The sequence below is a fragment of the Trichomycterus rosablanca genome, chromosome 23 (assembly GCF_030014385.1).
Source record: "Trichomycterus rosablanca isolate fTriRos1 chromosome 23, fTriRos1.hap1, whole genome shotgun sequence".
NCBI classification, from domain to species: domain Eukaryota; kingdom Metazoa; phylum Chordata; class Actinopteri; order Siluriformes; family Trichomycteridae; genus Trichomycterus; species Trichomycterus rosablanca.
This window is the reverse complement of record NC_086010.1, coordinates 1,746,551-1,768,303: the sequence shown is the minus strand read 5'-3', so window position 1 is coordinate 1,768,303 and position 21,753 is coordinate 1,746,551. Positions and strand designations below refer to the sequence as shown.

The 21,753-nt window shown below is 47.5% G+C and overlaps 1 protein-coding gene across 4 annotated transcripts in view; it reads right to left on the bottom strand.

The window, feature by feature from the left end:
• Positions 1-5,350: 5,350 nt before the first annotated feature.
• Positions 5,351-21,753, bottom strand: part of ubr5 (ubiquitin protein ligase E3 component n-recognin 5) — a 37,084-nt gene continuing 20,681 nt past the window's right edge. For all 4 annotated transcript variants that reach the window (XM_062985988.1, XM_062985990.1, XM_062985989.1 and 1 more), the window contains 33 exons: positions 21,567-21,664; positions 21,128-21,282; positions 20,355-20,446; positions 19,509-19,655; positions 18,624-18,742; positions 18,390-18,516; positions 18,015-18,144; positions 16,954-17,114; positions 16,161-16,400; positions 15,933-16,056; positions 15,525-15,636; positions 15,123-15,254; positions 14,733-14,990; positions 14,354-14,622; positions 14,063-14,274; positions 13,635-13,868; positions 13,464-13,537; positions 13,012-13,184; positions 12,805-12,918; positions 12,388-12,605; positions 12,157-12,277; positions 11,722-12,067; positions 11,184-11,271; positions 10,428-10,572; positions 10,080-10,210; positions 9,905-9,965; positions 9,626-9,804; positions 9,423-9,507; positions 8,483-8,638; positions 7,703-7,816; positions 7,464-7,608; positions 6,686-6,771; positions 5,351-6,133 (listed from right to left, as the gene is read on the bottom strand). In XM_062985988.1, the coding sequence (XP_062842058.1) occupies positions 5,921-6,133; positions 6,686-6,771; positions 7,464-7,608; positions 7,703-7,816; positions 8,483-8,638; positions 9,423-9,507; positions 9,626-9,804; positions 9,905-9,965; positions 10,080-10,210; positions 10,428-10,572; positions 11,184-11,271; positions 11,722-12,067; positions 12,157-12,277; positions 12,388-12,605; positions 12,805-12,918; positions 13,012-13,184; positions 13,464-13,537; positions 13,635-13,868; positions 14,063-14,274; positions 14,354-14,622; positions 14,733-14,990; positions 15,123-15,254; positions 15,525-15,636; positions 15,933-16,056; positions 16,161-16,400; positions 16,954-17,114; positions 18,015-18,144; positions 18,390-18,516; positions 18,624-18,742; positions 19,509-19,655; positions 20,355-20,446; positions 21,128-21,282; positions 21,567-21,664 (5,059 nt within the window). In that variant the 3' untranslated portion in view covers positions 5,351-5,920. The remainder of the gene's footprint in view (positions 6,134-6,685; positions 6,772-7,463; positions 7,609-7,702; positions 7,817-8,482; positions 8,639-9,422; positions 9,508-9,625; positions 9,805-9,904; positions 9,966-10,079; positions 10,211-10,427; positions 10,573-11,183; positions 11,272-11,721; positions 12,068-12,156; positions 12,278-12,387; positions 12,606-12,804; positions 12,919-13,011; positions 13,185-13,463; positions 13,538-13,634; positions 13,869-14,062; positions 14,275-14,353; positions 14,623-14,732; positions 14,991-15,122; positions 15,255-15,524; positions 15,637-15,932; positions 16,057-16,160; positions 16,401-16,953; positions 17,115-18,014; positions 18,145-18,389; positions 18,517-18,623; positions 18,743-19,508; positions 19,656-20,354; positions 20,447-21,127; positions 21,283-21,566; positions 21,665-21,753) is intronic.

Here is a 21,753-nt window from a genome sequence, read left to right as displayed (position 1 = left end):
GATTTGGTGCTTTTTATCTTTGTTCATTTCATGTACACGCCCAGTTCTGAGCAGAGCAGCACCGGCATGCATTTTTGGTGTGCCCCTAAAAGGTTTATGGGATTTAATGACCAACATGTCGGTCATTAAAGCACTTAAATACAGTGTATCACAAAAGTGAGTACACCCCTCACATTTCTGCAAATATTTCATTATATCTTTTCATGGGACAACACTATAGACATGAAACTTGGATATAACTTAGAGTAGTCAGTGTACAACTTGTATAGCAGTGTAGATTTACTGTCTTCTGAAAATAACTCAACACACAGCCATTAATGTCTAAATAGCTGGCAACATAAGTGAGTACACCCCACAGTGAACATGTCCAAATTGTGCCCAAATGTGTCGTTGTCCCTCCCTGGTGTCATGTGTCAAGGTCCCAGGTGTAAATGGGGAGCAGGGCTGTTAAATTTGGTGTTTTGGGTACAATTCTCTCATACTGGCCACTGGATATTCAACATGTCACCTCATGGCAAAGAACTCTCTGAGGATGTGAGAAATAGAATTGTTGCTCTCCACAAAGATGGCCTGGGCTATAAGAAGATTGCTAACACCCTGAAACTGAGCTACAGTATGGTGGCCAAGGTCATACAGCGGTTTTCCAGGACAGGTTCCACTCGGAACAGGCTTCGCCAGGGTCGACCAAAGAAGTTGAGTCCACGTGTTCGGCGTCATATCCAGAGGTTGGCTTTAAAAAATAGACAAATGAGTGCTGCCAGCATTGCTGCAGAGGTTGAAGACGTGGGAGGTCAGCCTGTCAGTGCTCAGACCATACACCGCACACTGCATCAACTCGGTCTGCATGGTCGTCATCCCAGAAGGAAGCTGACGCACAAGAAAGCCCGCAAACAGTTTGCTGAAGACAAGCAGTCCAAGAACATGGATTACTGGAATGCCCTGTGGTCTGACGAGACCAAGATAAACTTGTTTGGCTCAGATGGTGTCCAGCATGTGTGGCGGCGCCCTTGTGAGAAGTACCAAGACAACTGTATCTTGCCTACAGTCAAGCATGGTGGTGGTAGCATCATGGTCTTGGGCTGCATGAGTGTTGCTGGCACTGGGGAGCTGCAGTTCATTGAGGGAAACATGAATTGCAACATGTACTGTGACATTCTGAAACAGAGCATGATCCCCTCCCTTCGAAAACTGGGCCTCATGGCAGTTTTCCAACAGGATAACGACCCCAAACACAACCTCCAAGATGACAACTGCCTTGCTGAGGAAGCTGAAGGTAAAGGTGATGGACTAAACCCAATTGAGCACCTGTGGCGCATCCTCAAGTGGAAGGTGGAGGAGTTCAAGGTGTCTAACATCCACCAGCTCCGTGATGTCATCATGGAGGAGTGGAAGAGGATTCCAGTAGCAACCTGTGCAGCTCTGGTGAATTCCATGCCCAGGAGGGTTAAGGCAGTGCTGGATAATAATGGTGGTCACACAAAATATTGACACTTTGGGCACAATTTGGACATGTTCACTGTGGGGTGTACTCACTTATGTTGCCAGCCATTTAGACATTAATGGCTGTGTGTTGAGTTATTTTCAGAAGACAGTAAATCTACACTGCTATACAAGCTGTACACTGACTACTCTAAGTTATATCCAAGTTTTACTTCTATAGTGTTGTCCCATGAAAAGATATAATAAAATATTTGCAGAAATGTGAGGGGTGTACTCACTTTTGTGATACACTGTACATTAAGAAAGAGTCGTTACATGAAGCCTGCGCCTTAAATGAAACCAAACTCAATGTCTCTCTATTAACCTATTATCTACTGTATATACACTATATTGCCAAACGTATTCGCTCATCTGCCTTCACACGCGTATGAACGTCTTAATCCACAGGGTTTAATATGATGTCGGTTCACCCTTTGCAGCTATAACGGCTTCAACTCTTCTGGGAAGGCTTTCCACAAGATTTAGGTTGATGGTCGACTGTGGAATATTTAGTAGTGAGGAAATTTCACGACTGGACTTGTTGCACAGGTGGCATCACGATACCACGCTGGACTTCACTGAGCTCCTGAGAGCGACCCGTTCTTTCACTAATGTGTGTAGAAGCAGTCTGCATGCCCAGGTGCTCGGTTTTATACACCTGTGGCCATGGAAGTGATCGGAACACCAATGATTTGGATTGGTGAGTGAATACTTTTGGCAATATAGTGTATCTATCATCTATCGACAGGCTGTGACGTGACTTGTAGGACGCCTTCCAGATCCATTTTTTACCCCCATCAGCATCGTTGATGGAAAACTTTCTCATCGATGAACATATTGATCCTGAACCACATTTTTTGGGCACAGAGAGACTAAATTCGTTTCCACGTGTGCAGACCTTTTTTTTTTTTAAAACAATTCTTTAGTAATTGAGGGAAGATGAAACGATCGCACATACAGGAGGAGCCGTGATTTGAACCCACAACCTTCCATTTGATGGCCTAAATCTCAACCCACTAGGCCACAATGACTTTAACTTACTGTAGCAGACTGTGCACCATTTACATTTTACATTTAGCAGACGCTTTTATCCAAAGCGACTTACATTATCCAGTCTAAGCAATTGAGGGTTAAGGGCCTTGCTCAAGGGCCCGACAGTGGCAACCTGGCAGTGGTGGGGTTTGAACCAGCAACCTTCTGCTTACTAGTCCAGCACCTTAACTGCTAGGCTACAACTGTCCACCATGTGGTTGTCACAGTAATCAATATTTTTATTTATTAAAATGACCCTGATGTTGTTTAATAATAGTAAATGTAGATTAACTTATTGGTAAAGGTACCAAGGTCACTTTTTTGTACATACAGAGGGATCCAAAATGCAGACTCACTTTAATAGATGTTATCTGTGGACTTTTATTTGTGGAATTACAGTGGCAGTGGGTGTGTGATTTTCTCATTTTTGTACAATGACGAGACATTTTTGTCTGTATAAATGTCGTATTGCAATAAACATGTACAGACGTTTCTTTTGGTAAAGTGTGTAAACATTTCTGTCCCCTTCTGTGTGTGTCTGTATCAAACATTAAGCGGGAATTAAATGTACAGCCATGCTAATGAAGCTTGATGGTTGATTGAAAAGCAGGTAATAAACAAAAGAATTCAGAGAAAAGAGGGAAGTAAAGAACGGAAAATAGAAACACTAGGGGGTAAAGCTGTAAAATAAAGCACAACTCAAAGACAATTTACTGAGTTGGTGGGGAACCCAAATCAAGTATTAATAAAAGAAAAAATAGAACAGATACAGAAAAACAAACACTAATCAAACATTTAAAAGAAAACACAGACAAACTGTAGGTAGAAATGAATAACAGCTTATAAAAACACGTCTCAGCTGTGAGGATTTGAGTCCCAGTCCAGCCTTCTCTCCTCCAGCCCAGCAGCAGCCCGAGTGTTTAATTATGGATTACTTAATCTAATCATTACGATCCTCACATGAGCACTACACTGTGTTTAACGGGCAGATTTCTGGGTCGGTTTCAGTTCTGGGGTCTCTAATGGTAGGAATGGTGTTTTGTGCTCGTTTCTTATGGTCTTATATCAGCAGTTCTCTACCTTTTTTTCTCTATTGAACAAAGGCTCCCATTTGTTCAAAAAAATAATTTCTGGGACCCCACTGACACGTTTTACACTTTTAGCAAGGATTCTTGCATTCTCACATTCTCGCTCATGTGAAATTCGATGAATCCATGATGAGCGTAAATAGTGTGGTGGAGAAACCCTTGATGAATTACACCAGAGAGTGGATTATGAGTAGAAAAGAGTTTCATTATTGTCTGCAGAGAAGGATCACACTGACTATGTCTCACACATAGAGATTCTGTGAGTGCGATAAGGTTTGTACTCTCATCAGTGAGCTTGTAGGACAGTAGAAGATTCCACTGTTAACAGAATTTTTAGCTAGAACATGAACTGGACTAAATCAGCTAAAACTGAGATTTGGACGTCATACAATCAGCACACTAATCACGTACACCATGTACACATCCAGTAACGTTGTACTGTAGCTGTGTAATCATGCCTTAAATATGTTTACATGTTCTAAGCATCAGTAATACTTCTGTAATTTTTTTATTTTTTTTATTTTATTTTTATTTGTCATTTGACATATACATGTGTACAGTACAGTTCTTTTTCCTTTAGATTGCTAGAGGTTATGAAGGTTATGAATTCAGCCATTGTACGGCACTCCTAGAGCAGACAGGGTTAAGGCCCCAACAAAGGCTGCAAAGCAACACCTGGATTTAGACTTTCAACCTTTTGATTGATAGCCCAAAGCTCTACCCACATAGACAACATTGATTGAGAAGACATCACAAGAGATCTAATGCATGCTAATAATCTAGTGACTGATTGCTCTGTTCACTCAAATGCAATTCAAGTCTTGTATACTTGAGAAATTTGAGAATTATTTCTGTACTGGGTGATGTTTTGGGTGTATGATGTAGTCTTTTGTCTTTGTTGTACTTTGGGCTTTAATTCAGGAAATGTTTAATGGGTATCTGACATTCTCAAAGTCTGGGCTCTTCTCCTAGTATCAAGTGTAGGTGTGTCAATCTGAAACACCTTATTCTACATCTAGTGTAGATAACCTGGTCTGTATGTTTTCCATAATGTGTTTAGGTGTTATAGTGACGGGTGTAGTGTGGGGGTCTCTGGTCTCTTCCCCGTTATTAGATGTTGGTGTGTCAGTCTGAAATGGCCTGTTCTAGATCTAGAGAACTTGATCTGTGTGTTTTCGGTTGTGGGCCGAGCTGCAGGCTACCAACCACGGCGTCAGGTGGCGGATAGAGGAACATCCTTCAGATATGGAGGCTCGCTGTGAAATGAGCAGGAATGTTACCTGACGAATAAACGGTCGCGGACCAGCAGGGGCAGAGCCAACAGAATGTGGGGGTGGTAGACGGGTGGTGCCACCTACTGCTATAAAATGCCCACATGTATTCTATGACGTGGCGAGTCTGGCCATGTGTTGAGGTCACGCGTTAGGTGGTTTTCCTCATAGTTGGAAACCTCCGGCAGACCTCTGCAGCCACTATCGACACTGGTCGTCTTGGATTCTTATCCTCGCCACCGGGTTCCTGTTGATCGTGGCAAAGTCTCGTAGGCTTTGGATTACGCAACCATTCCACATAACCTTCGTCTGTTAATATTTGTACTGTTTAATCGATGGACTACTACACACACGTGTTTTCCATAGAAGTTGGCGTGTATATTATGTAGTTTAGTGTAATACAGTGGTATAAACCCTCAAACTCCAACATAATCAATCCAACATTCAAACAGATCCACAGAATCAAACAAACGACAAACGAAGGGTTTGCATCCAAGTTTATTTTGAAATTCCCTACCCCCCCTGTACAAGAAAAAACTAACGTTCCACAAAGGCAGCAGCGAACTCTCGGTCAGCGTTCATCTTCCAGGTGATGTCTCAGGGGGCGTGAGTGAGTGTGTGTGGGGGGTGACGGGGGAGAGAGAAACGAACTCAATCACAGTGAAATATTTCTTTTCCTTTAAATACATCTGCTGTCGTCTTTGGCTGGAGTTTGGCGGACAGTTCGCTGTCGGGCCTGATTTTGCCGGGAGGTTACGGTTCGAGCCAATACGGAGCCAAAGCAGGAATGTACGCTTACTGGGATGAACGAAACGAAATACAAACGAAATAAGAACCGAGCGGCGTCTGTCTGCGTTCGTTCGCCAACCCAGACGGAACAGAAACGAAACAAAAATACACAATAGCGCCGAGGATGTGACGGCACTCTCTTTTAAATTTCATAAAACTGTATAGACACAAAAAAAATCTACAAAAATGGAACTAGTAATAATAATAATAATAATAATAATAATAATATTACACACGCGGTAAACGCGGCGCCCGTCGCCTCTACACGAAACCAAAGTTCTTGGTCTTGATGGCGAGCAGGAGCTTCTGCTTGAGGATCTGTTTGGAGGAGTAGAGCGGGACGTACAGGCGGGAGATGCACGTGTTGGCGGTGGGGAGGTGCTGATCGTCCGGAGGCCGGATGGTGATGGAGGGCATCGGCTGGAATCCTTCCTCGCTGGCGGGCAGAGACGGGCTCGACGTCCAGAAATAGACCTGCGACAGAGGAGGGTGGCATCGGGTCTGAGACGAGCTCAAGAACAAGAAGTCAGTACCCACTGAGCCACCTTGCCACCCCAATTCGAGAGCAGTGGCAACTTGAGGGGCTTGAAATAGAAACCTTCTGATTACTATTTCAGTAGCTTAACTTCTACCCTACATGCAGCAACTTAGATTCTTATTTTGGGGGTAATTAATTGCCGACAGGTGGCGACGTCTGCACCCTCCCAAGTACACGGAGCTGGTTTAACTGCGCACATTCTAAAATACATCGAGCAGTGGTCTCGTGTCAAGGTGCATCGTAAAGGACCCATAACAACACAGAAAACCTCTATGGTCAGAACATGATGAGATGTTTCTATATTTTAGAATGATCACCCCCCCCCCCCCCCCCCCCAAATCCCTAAAATACCCTGTGATGGTACTTCTGGCGTGTAGAATGTGAGGTAAACGAATGATTCAGGACCTGCACTCGGTTCATATCAACGTGTGTTACAGGGTTTCCGTTATTTTGTCTACCTGGTATGATGGAAACTTTGAAAATCTTACCAGATCCTGGCGCTCGGCCATGCTCATCTTCTCCACGATGGACCAAAACCAGCGCTTGAACTGCAGCAGCTTTTCGGCATTTTCACCTGCGAGATACAAAGCAGTCGTTTAAAAAATCACTCACACACACAAATCCATTTATTTATTCTATATTTTTCTAAGTTCTTGGCCTGTTCACGCAGACTCAAGCATCAATGGACAATCATAATTTAAATAAAAGTCCAATTAACAGTTCGCATCCACATTTTATCGACACTTTACCTCCCACAGTGACTTACAAGTGATCAGATGCAATCCAAGCAGCTGACAGTGGCAACCTGACATAGGTGGGGCTTGATCCAGCAACCTTCCGATAACTAGAGACCACTGAGCCTCCACTGACCATAAATTTACAGCATTTAGTTAAAACATTTATCCTTCGGCCCACCCTCCCTCAGACACAGCCAATCACATCTGTGTGAGCCAAAGACGGCAGAACCATGTCTTAAAACACAGCCCACTGTGGGCTCAGATCTTGGAAATAAGTGGTTGCCCATCCTCTTCCTCTCATAAAATATTATTCAAACAGCTCAGAAAGATGCACAGTTTAGGCCAGTGGTAGCCTAGTGGTTAAGGTACTGGACTAGTAAGCAGAAGGTCGATGGTTCAAACCCCACCTCTGCCAGGTTGCCAATGTTGGGCCCTTGAGCAAGGCCCTTAACCCTCAATTGCTCAGCCTTAGACTGCAAGTCGCTTTGGATAAAAGCGTATGCTAAATGCCGAAAATGAAATACAGTACCTGATTCGTCGTTGAAGGAGGTGAAGCTGATGAGCATCTGCACGTTGACCTCGCCGCAGCCGTTCACCAGCAGTCGGAAGTCCTCGGCCGTGAGGTCCTCCAGGGCGTTTTTAGGAAGCACGTCCAGCAGCCCCTTCCGCATCGCCTGGGGGGAGAAAAAAAACACAAGGGACGCGTCAGATATCGAAGCAGTGACACAAAAAAAGATAAATTAACGACGGGGGCGAAGGCGCACTCACGTGCAGAGGCTGCTCGGCCACCACCAGCATCCTGTGCTCGGCGTACTTCCTCACGTACTCGTACACGTTCTGAGGGGTGACGGGGATGCCCACGCCGCCGGCCAGCAGCTCCACCTGAGGAGAAACCACGTGTTAAGAATCACACACCTAAAAAAAAAGTACATCAACAATGTGTTTTTATTATTATTCGATCACATGGCAAATCTGTCCAGGGTTTATTTGAGTGGTTTTTCAAGTAGTGCCAGATGCACCGCAACCCTGATCAGGTCATAGCAGGTACTAAACAAATCTTGTAAGCCTTCGAGTCTGTCCGAAAACCTTGTGATCTCTCTACTTAGATGCTTTTTACATCATCCTACACTCCTGAGAAGAGGGCGTGTCTAAATCCTTAGATCCATTAAAATGCTCCCACTGAGGCGCCTTAATTCTGAGTGATGAATTCTCCTTGATGTTTAATCTGTATAAAGGTGTAATTATATGAGTGTCGTTTATTTGTAAATTGGGGCGTCAGGGACGGTTTAAGCGTTTTCGGTACACGGAGGGGGACGTTAGCTGGTGCGCTAGCGGGTTGTGCCGCCTGAGTAAGCTAAAACTATGGTGACTAGTCGGCGTAATCTCTGTCTAAGTAAAGCGTCTAAATAATCTGATTACGAGTTCCATCCTCTCTACTGAGGCAGCTGATCAGGTAGGTAGTAGGGAGCAGGGCGGGTCACTAGGTTTTCAGACAGACCCTTTGAAGCAGAAAGGTAAAAAAAGAGGGGGAGGGGGTTAAAAGGTCACCTGTCCGGATCCTTCCTCCTTGCAGAGGTCGATGGCGAAGGCCAGGTCCATGGCAGCGAACACGGCCTCGGCCTCGCTCGTCTGCGAGTGTCGGATCAGCTGTCGCAGGCTCTCGTACATCACCGGGTCGAAAAACGCGAAGTCGTGCCAGTTGACCTGCGTCACACACACACACACACACACACACACACACACACACACACACACACACACACACACACACACACACACACACACACACACACACACGAGCACGCCAAACGATGACACTAATGTAGAGACGAGTCCTTAATCCATTCAGCGAAATCATGCACAGTGTCCGAGCGTCATGGCTAACCAATCAGACACGAGGAGCCAGAATAAATAAGGACGAACTGAGTCGATACACGATATGGCCGAAAGTATTTGGACGTCTGACCACGAGCTTGTCGGACGTCCCGTTTGAAAAACAAACTGCATTAAAACAGTGGGATCGTTTCAGCTACAACAGCCGCCGCTCTTCTGGGAAGCTTCTCACAAGACTTTGAAGCACGTCAAGTCAAACAATTAGAGCATTTGTGTGGCTGGCCACTGATATCGATTCATGATGGTTCCGGTTCATTCCAGAGCTGTTAAGTGGGGCTGAGGTCGGTCAGTCATGCCAGAACAGGAAAGGGCCTTCCCTAAACTGTTGCTGCAAGGTTGGAAACATGTAGTTTCCTTTATATAATTGATTTATTACACCTGTTAGCAAGTGTTGTGGCTGTCCCATTACTTTTGTCCATATAGTGTATGTAGTCTCTACTAAACACAACATAATGAATAGAAGAGACAGAATGGTATCAGTTCAAAGACACATTTGAGCCCCTCAAGGCTGGACTTACGAGAAAATACTGAAATATTTTGTTATTTACATCGTAATTAAGTTCTTATTTATGTTGCATATTAAAGTGACGCTCACCTTTCTACCCAGCAACACTTTGATGACGTGCCTGTTCAGTGTGATGGGGCAAAGTTCATTCTGCAGGAGACACAGTCCGAGTATTCTGTGGGGGGAGGAAAAAGAAAAAGGACGCTTTGTGAATTCGCTCTCACTTCTAACAAAGGAAAGAGAAATCCGGACGAGAAGCGGCCAGAATCTGGACCTAAACCCACGATGCGTACCTGCCGATGTTACGGAAGCAGTTGAGCCTGGCCTCTGAGTTTTTGCCGGCGCGGGGGGAGTAGAAACCCCTCTTGCCGGGCTGATAAAATAGAGGAGCGTTGTCGTCGCTGTCGTCCGTGTCGTCCAGCTCCATGTCCACCACGCTGCGGGTGGAGCCGTGACGTTTCCTGTTCTCCTGCTGGAGGAAAAAGGCAGAACAAGGCGTCAGTGATCATCGTCTATAATTACGGTTCATTATTTAATAACCGATATGCAAACATGAGGGCTTCGTTTTGTACCTGTGCTTTCTCTGGAGTGTCCAGCAGACCCAGGTCCAGGATGCTATCGGCGCCGTTTTCCCTGCAGAAGACGAGAACGTTTTGAGACATTTGTCTGACGTGAGAAGTACCAAAGACTGAGACCCGCCTGCAGAACTTCGAATATTTCATGAGAGACAAAAAAAGTGTCCGGTACCTTCCGTGCGTGATGAGGAGCTCCATGGCCTCCTCCACACGGGCTCGGAGAGAATCCTCGCTGGCTAAAAGCAGGAGGAGCTGAGCGGGCGAGAGTTCCAGCAGCATCCCCGTGATCTTGCTGGCGAACGCCTGCAGGACAGAACCAGGCTCGGATGTAAATAACAGCTCATGAGGCAACCAAGCAAATTGCATTTGTCCAACAGTCTCCAACTGTCAGGTGTCCACATACTTTTGCTCATATAGGGTCTGTCTGAAAGCCTACTGAGGCAGCTGATCAGGTAGGTAGTAGCCCGCAAGGCAGCTCACCAGGTTTTCAGACAGACCTCTCATATATTAAGACACTCACCGGCTGCATGGCGTGGACGCGGGGGTACAGGCGCTCTCCTAAAGCCTGTCTGTGAGCAGGCAGGGGGTCGGGCTCGTCGCTCGGGTTCCCCTCTGAAGCAGGACGGAACGGCCTGGTATCGATGGACAGCTGCCGCCGAGAGTCCCTGCAGCACAAGACGGAACAGAATCAGTGACCTGTAGGACCTTTACGAGACAGAACCGAGACGAAGACGCTGAATGAACCCCAGGAATCGGGGACCACATTTTTTTTCTCCCAAACTAGTCCCACTGTGGTTAACAAGATGTAACGTAAAGCCTCCACAAAAGGGCGTACGTGTGCAAGTTCGTTTAATGTTTATCTGCCTGTTATATTGTTTTTCTCTGTGACCCATTTTTTGGCTCAGGGCTTGAAAAACCCCTGCACTAACACACGCCCCTTCTGACACGTGTGCATGAGCTGACCACTTCTTTTCACCTGCACCAGACAGGTTCATATAGAGATCCGAATCGTGCATGGAGAGTCACACACCGATCTCCACTATCATCGTCACCCTGTTACTGTGCAAGCGCCATCGACCAGCCAGCAGGGGTCATAACTGCAGCAGATACTGGACGACTATAGGCATTGTCCATACAGACGATAGGAGAGGAGACCAAGACAAGCATCTCCACAATTTCCGTTTTAAATCGGCAGGTCTTCTGATCTTTCCCCAGCCCACAGTATGATCTGATGTGCATCAAGAACAGTGAACGGCACAGCGCATCACATCCTCACCTGTCCCGGTCACGTCGTGATCCAGCCCTCAGTCCTGCACTCCTCCTCTCCCTCTCACGGTCTCGGTTCCTCAAACGCTGCATCAGATCTATGGGCACACACACAGAGAGAACCGGTCACATCTAAAAAGTCTAACCTAGACCTTGTGCGCCACACAAACTTGAATTTTAGATAGATAGAGGGAAATGACTGGCCTCCAGTAGCTGAACAGGGAAAAGAAGAACTAATACGCAAGTGTACATATTGAAATAAAGATAAAGATATCGTTATAGGTATACATATATTTAATATACACTGTATCATAGGATCAATAGGAGCAATACTATACATTATATATATATAGGGATAGATGCTAAATATAAAAAATATAATATCAGATATAGGAATTAATGAGTATAGTAGCAGCAATATACATATAATAATTGTATAATATTATTATCATCATTATTAATTAAACTAACGATAATAATAATATTTAATGACTGTTTATTAAATAGTAATATTAATCATTTTTAGCGGTTAGGAGTGGGGTCCTTACGGCTGGCCTGCATGCCCTTGCTGACGCTCTGGACACAGTCCAGGTTGGGCAGCTTGTCGTTGGACAGGAAGGCCTGGGCGATGGCCGTGTAGAAGCTGCGCGCCACGCCGCTGCCCTCGCCCGGCTCGTCCTTGAAGGTGACCTTGACGCGGTGCACGGCCATGGGCGTGCTGGTGCAGCGGCGGCCGAAGTGCGTGTTCAGCTGCCGCATGGTCTGCTGGATGAGCTGCTCGCGGTCGCGGTCCACCTCCAGGGCCAGGTCGCGGGACTGCAGGTTACGCAGCTTCTCCATCTCCCGACGGAACTTGGACTCCTTCACTTCGAAACCGCCCAGCTCGGTCAGGATCTGTGAGGGAGAGAGGAATTGCGCTGTGGTCACTAGAGGGCCGGACGTTTACGCTTTAGGTCGCCGGTGCCGAGAGATTAGAGACTCACAGATCCGGGTTCGGCTCCCACGTCCTCCATGAAGACCCGGCCGAAGAGCTCGAGAGAGAGGCGCCATCGGCCCAGGAGCATGTCGTGAGAGATCACCATGCCCATGAAGCTACAGTGAGGTCTGACGAATAGAAACACACACACACACACACACACACACACACACACTTAATAAGCTAGATACATAGAGGTCCGAGACTGGCATCTCGACACCACCAGACTATCTCTTACATAAAGGTGGGCAGGGGTGGTCCTTCGCTCTCGGTCAGCCCGATCTCTGCAAGCAGGCTGCTCTTTAACTGGGCGGCCAGGTCGTGAGGGGAGGGGCCGGGTTTGGAAGCATCCATTTCCTGTACCGCCGACGCCTGCTCCTCTCCACCATGCTGCCGGGACTCCATACTCATGACGTTCTTCATATTGGCTGAATAGGACATCTTCGTTGGCAGGATCTGGACAGAACAGAACACCTTTATCAACACCTAATAGTGAATCCGCTCCTGCTTGCACACACACTAGATCTGTGGACACTTCTTATCACCTGCCAGGTTGGTGGCTTGGCTAAGATTCAAACCCTTTGCAATGGTGCGCCAGCAAAGCTAGAACGCCACCCCCCTTCATATATTATCTCTAATTAAATTAGATTGATACCTGTAAGCAGTTCATGTCCACGGTGAGATCGGAGAGACCTTTGCTGGCCATGTAGGAGGTCGAATAAAGACCCTGGCTCGGCCGTCCAAACAGGTCCTCCTTCCTCGCGTTGGGCTGAAATGAGAAAACCAAGATTAGCCCTCTGATAACCACCCAAACACGATCCTAATGTCTTTATAAGCTCGACAGTAAAGACGACGAGGTTACCTGGAGCAGGTGAGGCTGGTCGGCCAGTGGGATTGCTTCAGCCACCGGGACCTCGAAGGGGTTCGGCGGGATGCAGCCCAGGAAGGTCATGGAGTCTGAGCGGCGGAAGAATGGGTGGTGCTGACCCGTCTCTGCAGAAATGGACTCTTCCTCCTTATCCTGAAGGGTCGAGCCTACAGAGAAACCAGATATTTAAATATACGTGGATTTTAATATTCATTAATTAATTAGTTACTTGATTAATTGAGGGATTTCGCTTGCTGATGTCCTGTCTACTCTATTTATGACCAGACATTTCCTGTACAGAAGAAGTATCTTCAGATGCATACGTAGCATTTTTCTGATTGGGAGCATGCACACTATATAGCCAAAAGTATATAGACACCTGAAAGACTTTTGCCACATCGCTCAGCCCCGCCCATCACTACCCATTAAAATCAATCTAAACTGACTCTGATTGGTGTCCTCGTCGTTCTCGTGCTCCGAATCTTCGTTATCCAGTCCGAGTTCCAACAGCTCTCGGTTCCTGTAACATCACAAAGCATCAGGAGTTACACGAGCAAGCTCATCAACCAAGAGCACAAGGATAAACCCATCCCAAGGAGCGTCTCGGGGCGTCTGACCTCTTCCTGTCGATCTGAGTGGTGTCCAGCGTGGTCTGCAGGTTCATGGCTTTGATCCAGTAGATGAGGGCCTGGAAGACGTAGGCCACGTGCTTGAGCGAGCACACGTCCAGGACGGGCAGGACGTCCGAGTGCTCGTCATTGTGGGAACGCATCAGGGAGAGGGCGTAGTTCAGGAAGTCGCCGCGCGCCGACATCATGCCCTGGCGAGCGGTCAGCAGCGTAGCCGTGCGCCTGGAACAGAGTTACAAACCCGCCAATTAAAAACCATGAAGAGATGAATCTATACCTATTTTCACTATCGACCTGGCCAGGCATCCACACACAGCCAGCGACATAACCAGATTAGGCATCTGGGGGAAAGTCACTGGCTAAGTAAACGACGGCTCAGTCGTAACCGGTGTAGGCGGGTTTTCAAAGCGTCTGACCTGCGGCCCTCGATGGTGCGCAGACTGGCCTCCTCGCGTGCGGTCATGCGCTCCCGGCGCCCGGTGTTCTGCGAGGCGTGCAGTGGGTGGCTGTGGTGCCCCGGGTCTCCGGCTGAAGACAGAGCCGAACCGTAGCGCAGCTGCGCCTCCGTCGAGTCCATAATGGACACCATCCAGTTCCAGGTGGGTACCAGCTTCTCCTCTACGAAGTTCTGCAAGACACGTGACACCATAAGCGGATACGGACGTGTTTAGATACGAACGCCCGGTCTCCCTCGGATTCGGACTCACCTGCAGGTTGACGGCGTCCTGATAGGTGAGTTTGATGGCGGCGGGGTACTGCGAGTAAACCAGGTGGTTGTATTTGGGAATGAGGCTCATGAGGTCGGAGATCTGGCGGATGACGATGCTGTAGGCTCGGGCCAGGCTGCTGGCGGACGTCAGGTAGCTGCTGGAGTTGCTGGCCTCCAGGGCTGCGGCGGCGGCGGCCGCGCTGGTGCTGATGGCGCTGCTGCGGCGCAGGTTGGACGGGTCGATGTAGATCAGGCCTGTTGAGCTTGCTGCCGAACAAATCAGACATGAAGGTATTTAAATTACGGAACATCGTCAAAATCTGAGCACTCGGCGGGCGCGGCGGCTATCGTGCATGTTCGTGAAGGTGCACAGATACCTGCAGGTGTCGAGGAGCCTGCAGGCGCTCCTCCAGTCGAGCGCTGGCTGGGCGTGGTTCGCACCGCCCACTGCATGGAGCGCGGCGCCTGGGCGGCGTTGTTGGCGTGAGCCGAGCCCGTGGTCCGCTCGAGCGGCTCGTCCAGGAGGTAGGTCTCCTGATCGGCATCGTCGCTCTGACTGCTGCTGCTGTCCGAGTCGCTGGAGTCGTTCGACTGGGAGTCGTCCTCGGAGAAGAAGGCGGGAACGCTGCTCGCACCTACAGGGCGGCGGTAGAGGAAAAGAGGTTTGGGATCAGGGTTAAAAGGCTGAACGAAGAATCCGTTGGAAAAGTACGTTACCGCCAAACCGCTGTCGAAACGTTGACCTAGCTGGTGGCGAGGGTGCATACCTGCTTCAGATCCTGCGGTCGCTGCGGTGACCACACTGCGGCGCCCGCTGGCGTTGTCCTGGTTGCTGTGGTTGCTCTCGCTGTCACTTTCCGTCTCGGCGGCAGCTAACAGATCGAGCTCCATATCGCTTCCTGGTGGGACAGTGCATTAAAAAAATTATACGTCCACAGAGATACACACACACACACTTGTATCCCAGTCTTAGTTAAATCCAAATCTTTTACCTATGATGCATTAATTGGGACAAAATAACGGAAACATATACGTCCCACTCCTTTACATCACTCAGCAGTGAATAACAAAACACTAATAGTGCCAATAGTGGGATCAGGAGATCACGGACTCCTCACGCTTGACTTGTGGGTCACTGGTTAACAGATAGACACGTTCTGGATCATTACCGTCCTCGTCGTGTTCGTCATGCTGTCCCTCGGCTTCGGCGGGCTCCTCGCCCTGCTCCTCCTGGTCCTCATGGTGGTCTTCCTCACCCGCGACGCCCTCCACCACCTCAACCTGTATTAGAACATGCACTCAAATCAGTTCGACCAAAATATTACGACAGTCTTATTAGAAGTCGACTTGGAATCAGTGGTAGCTCACTGAACGGAAGGTTGCTGGATCTCAGAGATGGTAGGCTGGCGTAACAGCCACACGGGCGCCCAGTGATGAACACACGAATGTTGTGCACAGTTACACATGAAAGTGCTATAAAAGACCTTGTGAGAACTTAATCAAATGATAAGCCTATTGCAAATATATTCATTAGAAAGATCTTTAAGAGAAATAAAGCAAGGCTGAATGTTTCCCACCTCCTCGACGTCGGCGGACACGATGTCGTCCTGCTCTTCGTCGCGCCCGCGTGCCGCCTGCGATTGGCTGCTGCGTCGCGGCTGAGGATTCCTGATGATGTACGACGAGGCCGACTGGCTAGAACTGGGTGGTAGGAATGCACAGAAACACACCAGACGTGAATAATCTGTCTGATTCGAACATCAGGGCTGGTGTGTGTGTGTGTGTGTGTGTGTGTGAAGACTCACTTGCTGGACTGATCCGGCGAGGGTCGTGGTGGCAGCGGCTCCACAGAGAAAAGCTCCTCGCTGCCCTGCACGGCGTCGATGCTGGTACTGGCCAGGGTAAACGGTGCCGTAGGTCGGGCGATGCCCATCCGCACCGGCACGATCAGGGACTCTGCGACGTTACACAGCTCCTCTACAGCGTAGGGCAGGAGAGCCTGGAACACACGCCTGCACTTCCCTATCGGCTGAGGGATGAAGTTACTGGAAAAAAGACAAACAAAAGGGTGTTAATAGGTTTTAGCAACCAAAGGTATGGGGGAAAATGGGGGGGGTGGCACTGATAGTACCATAGCACTGCCAAATACCGCTTGCACCACCCTCATTTAGGCCAAGGACAGTCTCGGCCTATCAATCACACCTATTGCTTTCCACACTGAGCTGAACTACATACAGTGTGTCATGTGACCAGGCCCGGAGAGCCCGCATCTGACACAAAGTGCGTCCGTTGGACACCCAGTCCGGTCGGTAGCTGGAACACTCTATATAATCAACCATTTCTGTGTCCCAGTAGCTGGTGTGACATAATGGCAACAGCAATGCATGGGTTTGAATCCCAAACTGGGCTCACAAATACAAAAGGGGGGTTGATGTTGATCTGAAACGCTGGGCTGATGGTGGATCTGATCGTTTTAATCTAATCATTTTAAATTCCCATTGTACTTTGTCTGAACAAGATCAGAGCCACTGCGCAAGCTAAACAACGTTCTTCACTGTGAGAACGACATAAACGTATATGAAAAGTGCGGGTCCGTACTTTTTCTTCTTGGACGACGCCATCTCCACGCTGAGGATGACGAAGACTCTGGCGACCGAGCGCAGGAAGCGACGGGTGACGCAGATGGCTTCCTCGCGCCGACCGGGAGTGTACTTGTTCTGAAGTTCCTTCACCAGCGTGCCCAGCAGGGTGTCAATGAACTAGAACACATCAGAAGCAGAAAAATAAACATTTTGTTAGGAGATACATGAGTTTAGGGTAACTTTTAGGGAAAAAGAATGGAATAGCAACAGCGGAATCCATAACTTAGCAAGAATAAATGTGAATTGAGAAGCAAAATGGTGTGGATGGTGTGGGTTTGAACCAGCAACCTTCTTGCTTACTAGTACAGTACCTTAACCGCAAGGCTACAATCGAATAAGAGCCTGGGCTTTTAGACAACTGTCATTGTCAAGGTCCCCGAAACCTGTTCACCCTCTCGAGGTTAAAGAATGCAAGTCGAGACTGCTGTGCCAACAATGCTGCTCCTGCTAGATGTGATGGAACCCAGGCGTGTTTGCACCAATAATCTCCAGAACTTACAACGGACTTCATCACAGACTGGACTGAACAATGAAGAACTCACATTATTTTTTTGCTAGTTATAACTTTCAGTTCAATTGAATTTTGTGTTTGTACGATTTGTTTAAATCCTGTTTATTTAAAGTTTCCTCCAGGCCACCCAGGAAGGACGGGGGTCCCTGCCGAGTCTGGTTCCTCTCAAGGTTTCATCCTGTAATTTTAAGGAAGTTTTTCTTCGCCACTGTCGCCCTCGACTTGTTCAACAGGAGGTTTTTGGTCTGTTGGTCCTGGATTCTGTAAAGTTGCTTTGAGACAATGTCCATTGTAAAAAGCGCTATATAAATACATTTGACTTGAAGCTGCTATAGCGGCCTACTCGCTTTTGGGCCATGTCCTGGTTTGGGTGTGTATGGTGGTGCATTGTTTGGGGCTTTTCTTGCCAGTTTATCTGCTGTTAAATGGGTTTGAACTGGGAGAGAAACTGATCTAGATGTGAAAAAGTCTGTGTGTGTGTGTGTGTGTGTGTGTGTTGGACTCACAGTGATGTCTGGAGCACATTTGACGATGAGGCAGTGAGTGAAGCAGTCCAGACGGATTGTGCCGCTCTGCTGGTTTAGGTACATCTGCTCCTCCGGTAAGAGATGAGCGATACGGCTACTGGCACTCAGTCTAGACGAGAGGACGGATATAAAAAATAAACCAATTACACAAGAACAGGAAGCTACTGACAAGAACGGGTCACGTGACGTCAATTAGAATAGTGAAAACATAAACCATCAAGTCTTTGCGCAGCACCATCGATCGGCCAGCAGAGGTCGTAACTCCAGCAGTTATGAGGAACCCCTAAGGCCCTCCCCTAAGGCCCCCCGTTTACCTGATTGCTAGTAATGGGTTTAGATAAAAAAATAACTCACGGATCTTTGTTCTCCTGCGAGCCGAACATGATCATGCACTTGAGAGCGTTCCAGTCCTGCAGCACGCGCTCCAGAGCCAGCTGAGCGAACCGCGGGGGTTCCAGGTCGTGATCCGGCATGTCCGAGTCTACAGAGAGCGATAAAATAGAGCGTTACGTTCCGACAGCTGCACCCGGGACGTTCGGTCTGAAACCAGAGGGTCTGGATAGTACAGAGAGAGGGAGACGTCCATACCTTCTGCATTAGCGGCTTTACGATTGCGGTCCTCTCTGATCCGGGGGGGTCGGTACTGGCAGTGCTCGACGCTCTGCCTGGCGACCGTCTGCACCAGGAACAGGAGGATGTGCTCGCCTCTGTTATTACAAAAACAAGGTGATCAGAGCTGGATTTGTTTACGTTTCTCTTGCTAATCGTGACGTGGACGCTGCACCACATCTTTACCGTACACAAAAATGTAAATAGTCATAATGGACAAAATATGTGGACGCCGGACAAATATCACATTCCTAAATCTGAATTTGGGAAGGCGTTCCACAAGATTCAAGGCGATAATGTTATAGGAGAAGGCCTGGATCACCATCAACATCCCAATTCATCCCAAAGATGACCTTGCGTCATGCACAGGGCCCATGCTTGAACAAGAAAAGGGCCTTCCTCAAACTGATGCCAAAAAATACAATCATGGAATTTCATCCCTTCATTTTTAAGTTTGTCCACAGCTTTATCCTGATCAGGGTTGCAGTGAGTCCGGTCTCCCCCGAATCTATGCAGTAATGCACTCCAAACAGGACGCCAAACACCCACACAGAAAATGCCAATCATGACTATATAGAGACGCCCGAGCGGCAGAATTGAACCCTGGACCCAAGCGGTAGTGGGTCAACATCAAGCCACCCGAGTGACAGATCATATAATTTATTTTCTATCAATAATTTTAACATTTAAAGCATTGGCACACATACACTTCTCCCGATTTGCCTTCTGTAAGCAAGTATAACCCAAGCAAGGGGGTGTTAGTCCAGTACCTTAGCCCGCTGCTGATTTAATCATTAAAAGGTGTGTCTACATACTTTTGTCCACCCGTGTATCTTACTCCACCATGTTAGAACACGAACTCACCTGCTGTTGGGACTGGTCACCAGGTTGGTGGTGGTCAGCAGCCTGTAGAGCAGGTCCAGACGTGCTGCTTTCTGCCCGGCAATCAGCGTTTTGCACTTGCACTTCTCCCAGCAGTCACAGTACGCGGTGGGAGACGTTCTCTTCAACCTGGAGACACACGGAGAGTTCATCAGGGCGAATGCAAAACGATCAAAATTAAGATTGTAATGAGATGCCAGAATAATTTTTTTAAGCAACCCAGACTGTGTTGCCAGGGTTGCGGTAAAAATCATGGACAAACAACTCATCAAAACAAATTACAAAATGTAATATACTTAATACAAAACGGTTGCTATCTGGTCCCACTATGGTTTACGAATACGAATCCAAGGTGCAACACAGATCCTCCACAAGGGTGCGTTCAGGTACAAGTACCTTTTTTCCATTTTGTTTATTTAATAATTATTACTTTTGTCTGCGACCCATTTTTGGCTTAAAAACCCTGAGCTGAAGCTACAAATAAATTTTTTATTAAAGCATTTATTATAACCTTTAATTATTCTGACTAAAATATCTAAACCAATTGGTTTAAATGACCCAAGCCTTCTCATTCAACATCACCGTCCTGTTTTTTAACAAGCTTGTGGTCTGGTGTCCACATACTTTTGTTCATATGGTTATTTGCATTGTTATGAACAACTAGGCCATGTTTGCATTTGTGTGCTGTAAAAATGAGGTGCAGCGTCCACATCATGATCACCTCGTATCATCAGCCCTCAGAATCACACCAGGGCACCAGGGGGGATCACATGATCCTTTTGTTCTTATAAAACCAGGGAGCCTGACGAATACAGACTGTTTACTCACTTGCAGTCGTGGCCTTTGTGGCAAACCCTGGCACATTCGGTACAGCAGCACAGAGACTCCAGCAGACCGCACGTCCTGCACTCGAAGATGTCCTGCACGCACACACACACACACACACACACAAATAAAATATAGCATTTAGTCAACCAGCAGCTCTGAAAAACAACCTCAAACGTTTAAAGATCTAAGACGTGGCATCATTTCTCATCGATCAAGTGTCCGTTTTGTTTTTTTCCTACTACTTTTGTCTTTCCTGGAACATAAATAACCATCAAAAGCTCATCTACACCCAAAATGAATGGTGCCATAGTGGCAGTGTTAGCTGAGGTGAAGGTACTGGACCATAACTGGGAGGTTGCTGGTACGAAATTCCCACTGTTGGGCTCCTAAACCATCCAGATTACCTCTTATTTAGCTGCCGTTTTGCCTCATCACCTTCTTACGGTTAAATCATAAACTCTGACCTTATGTGAAGCTCCTTAGATGTTCCTTACTGGTTTGTGTGGTTCTTGTATAAGTTCCTGAATCACTCAGTGAAGTCATTGATGTAATCTTGGGGCGCTTTTGTAAACAGATCACCTCTGGGAAGATGTGTCACTGTTTTATATAAGAGATAACGACTCTTACTGTGGTTTACTAGGGTCCCACAGCCTTAAATAGGATGCGAAGGTTCCGAATACCATCCGAGCAACTAAAAATTAAGGTTCCAGAAGAGGCAACCTGGCAGAGGTGGGGCTAGAACCAGCGACCTTCCCGTCTGTGGTCATGTTTACCTGGTTAATGTGCTCCGCTCCGGTCCAGGTGAAGCTGCAGGTGTCGTTACAGCAGAGCACGTAGAGCGGCGAGTCGTCCGGGTTCGTGCCCGCCGGACAGATCATCTCCATAAACACCGAGTTCACGTCCTCCTTCTCCCCAATTCCAGACTCTCCTGCATGAACAAGGGCCAGAAAACACCAATCAGTTGCAATTTAGGGTTTTACAGCAGCGTTTACGGAACACGACCATAAATAGCTTTTATTTAAACATAAAAGTTCTACTGTGGTGCATTTGGAGCCACAAAACCAGCCGTTCCAATTCCTTACTGCAAATCTGCTGCCGATTGTACAACCTCAAATTTGATGTCCCTTTTTGACACACGTCCAATTTATTTATTGATTTATTACACCTGTTAAAAATTACAAGGCATGTTGCCTTGCCTCGAGTTGCACTCACCCTTGGCTATTTTTTGAGCCGCTTCCAGGGCGGTGATGGCTGCTGGATACGCCCTTCCGCTCACCGCCAGCATGAATGGAGTCATGCCTCGTGCATCCCTACAAAACAAACACAGAAGCCTCGGTGACGACTGGAATCATGCTACCTAATCATGCACACTCGCAACACTCGACCATGAAGACGCAGA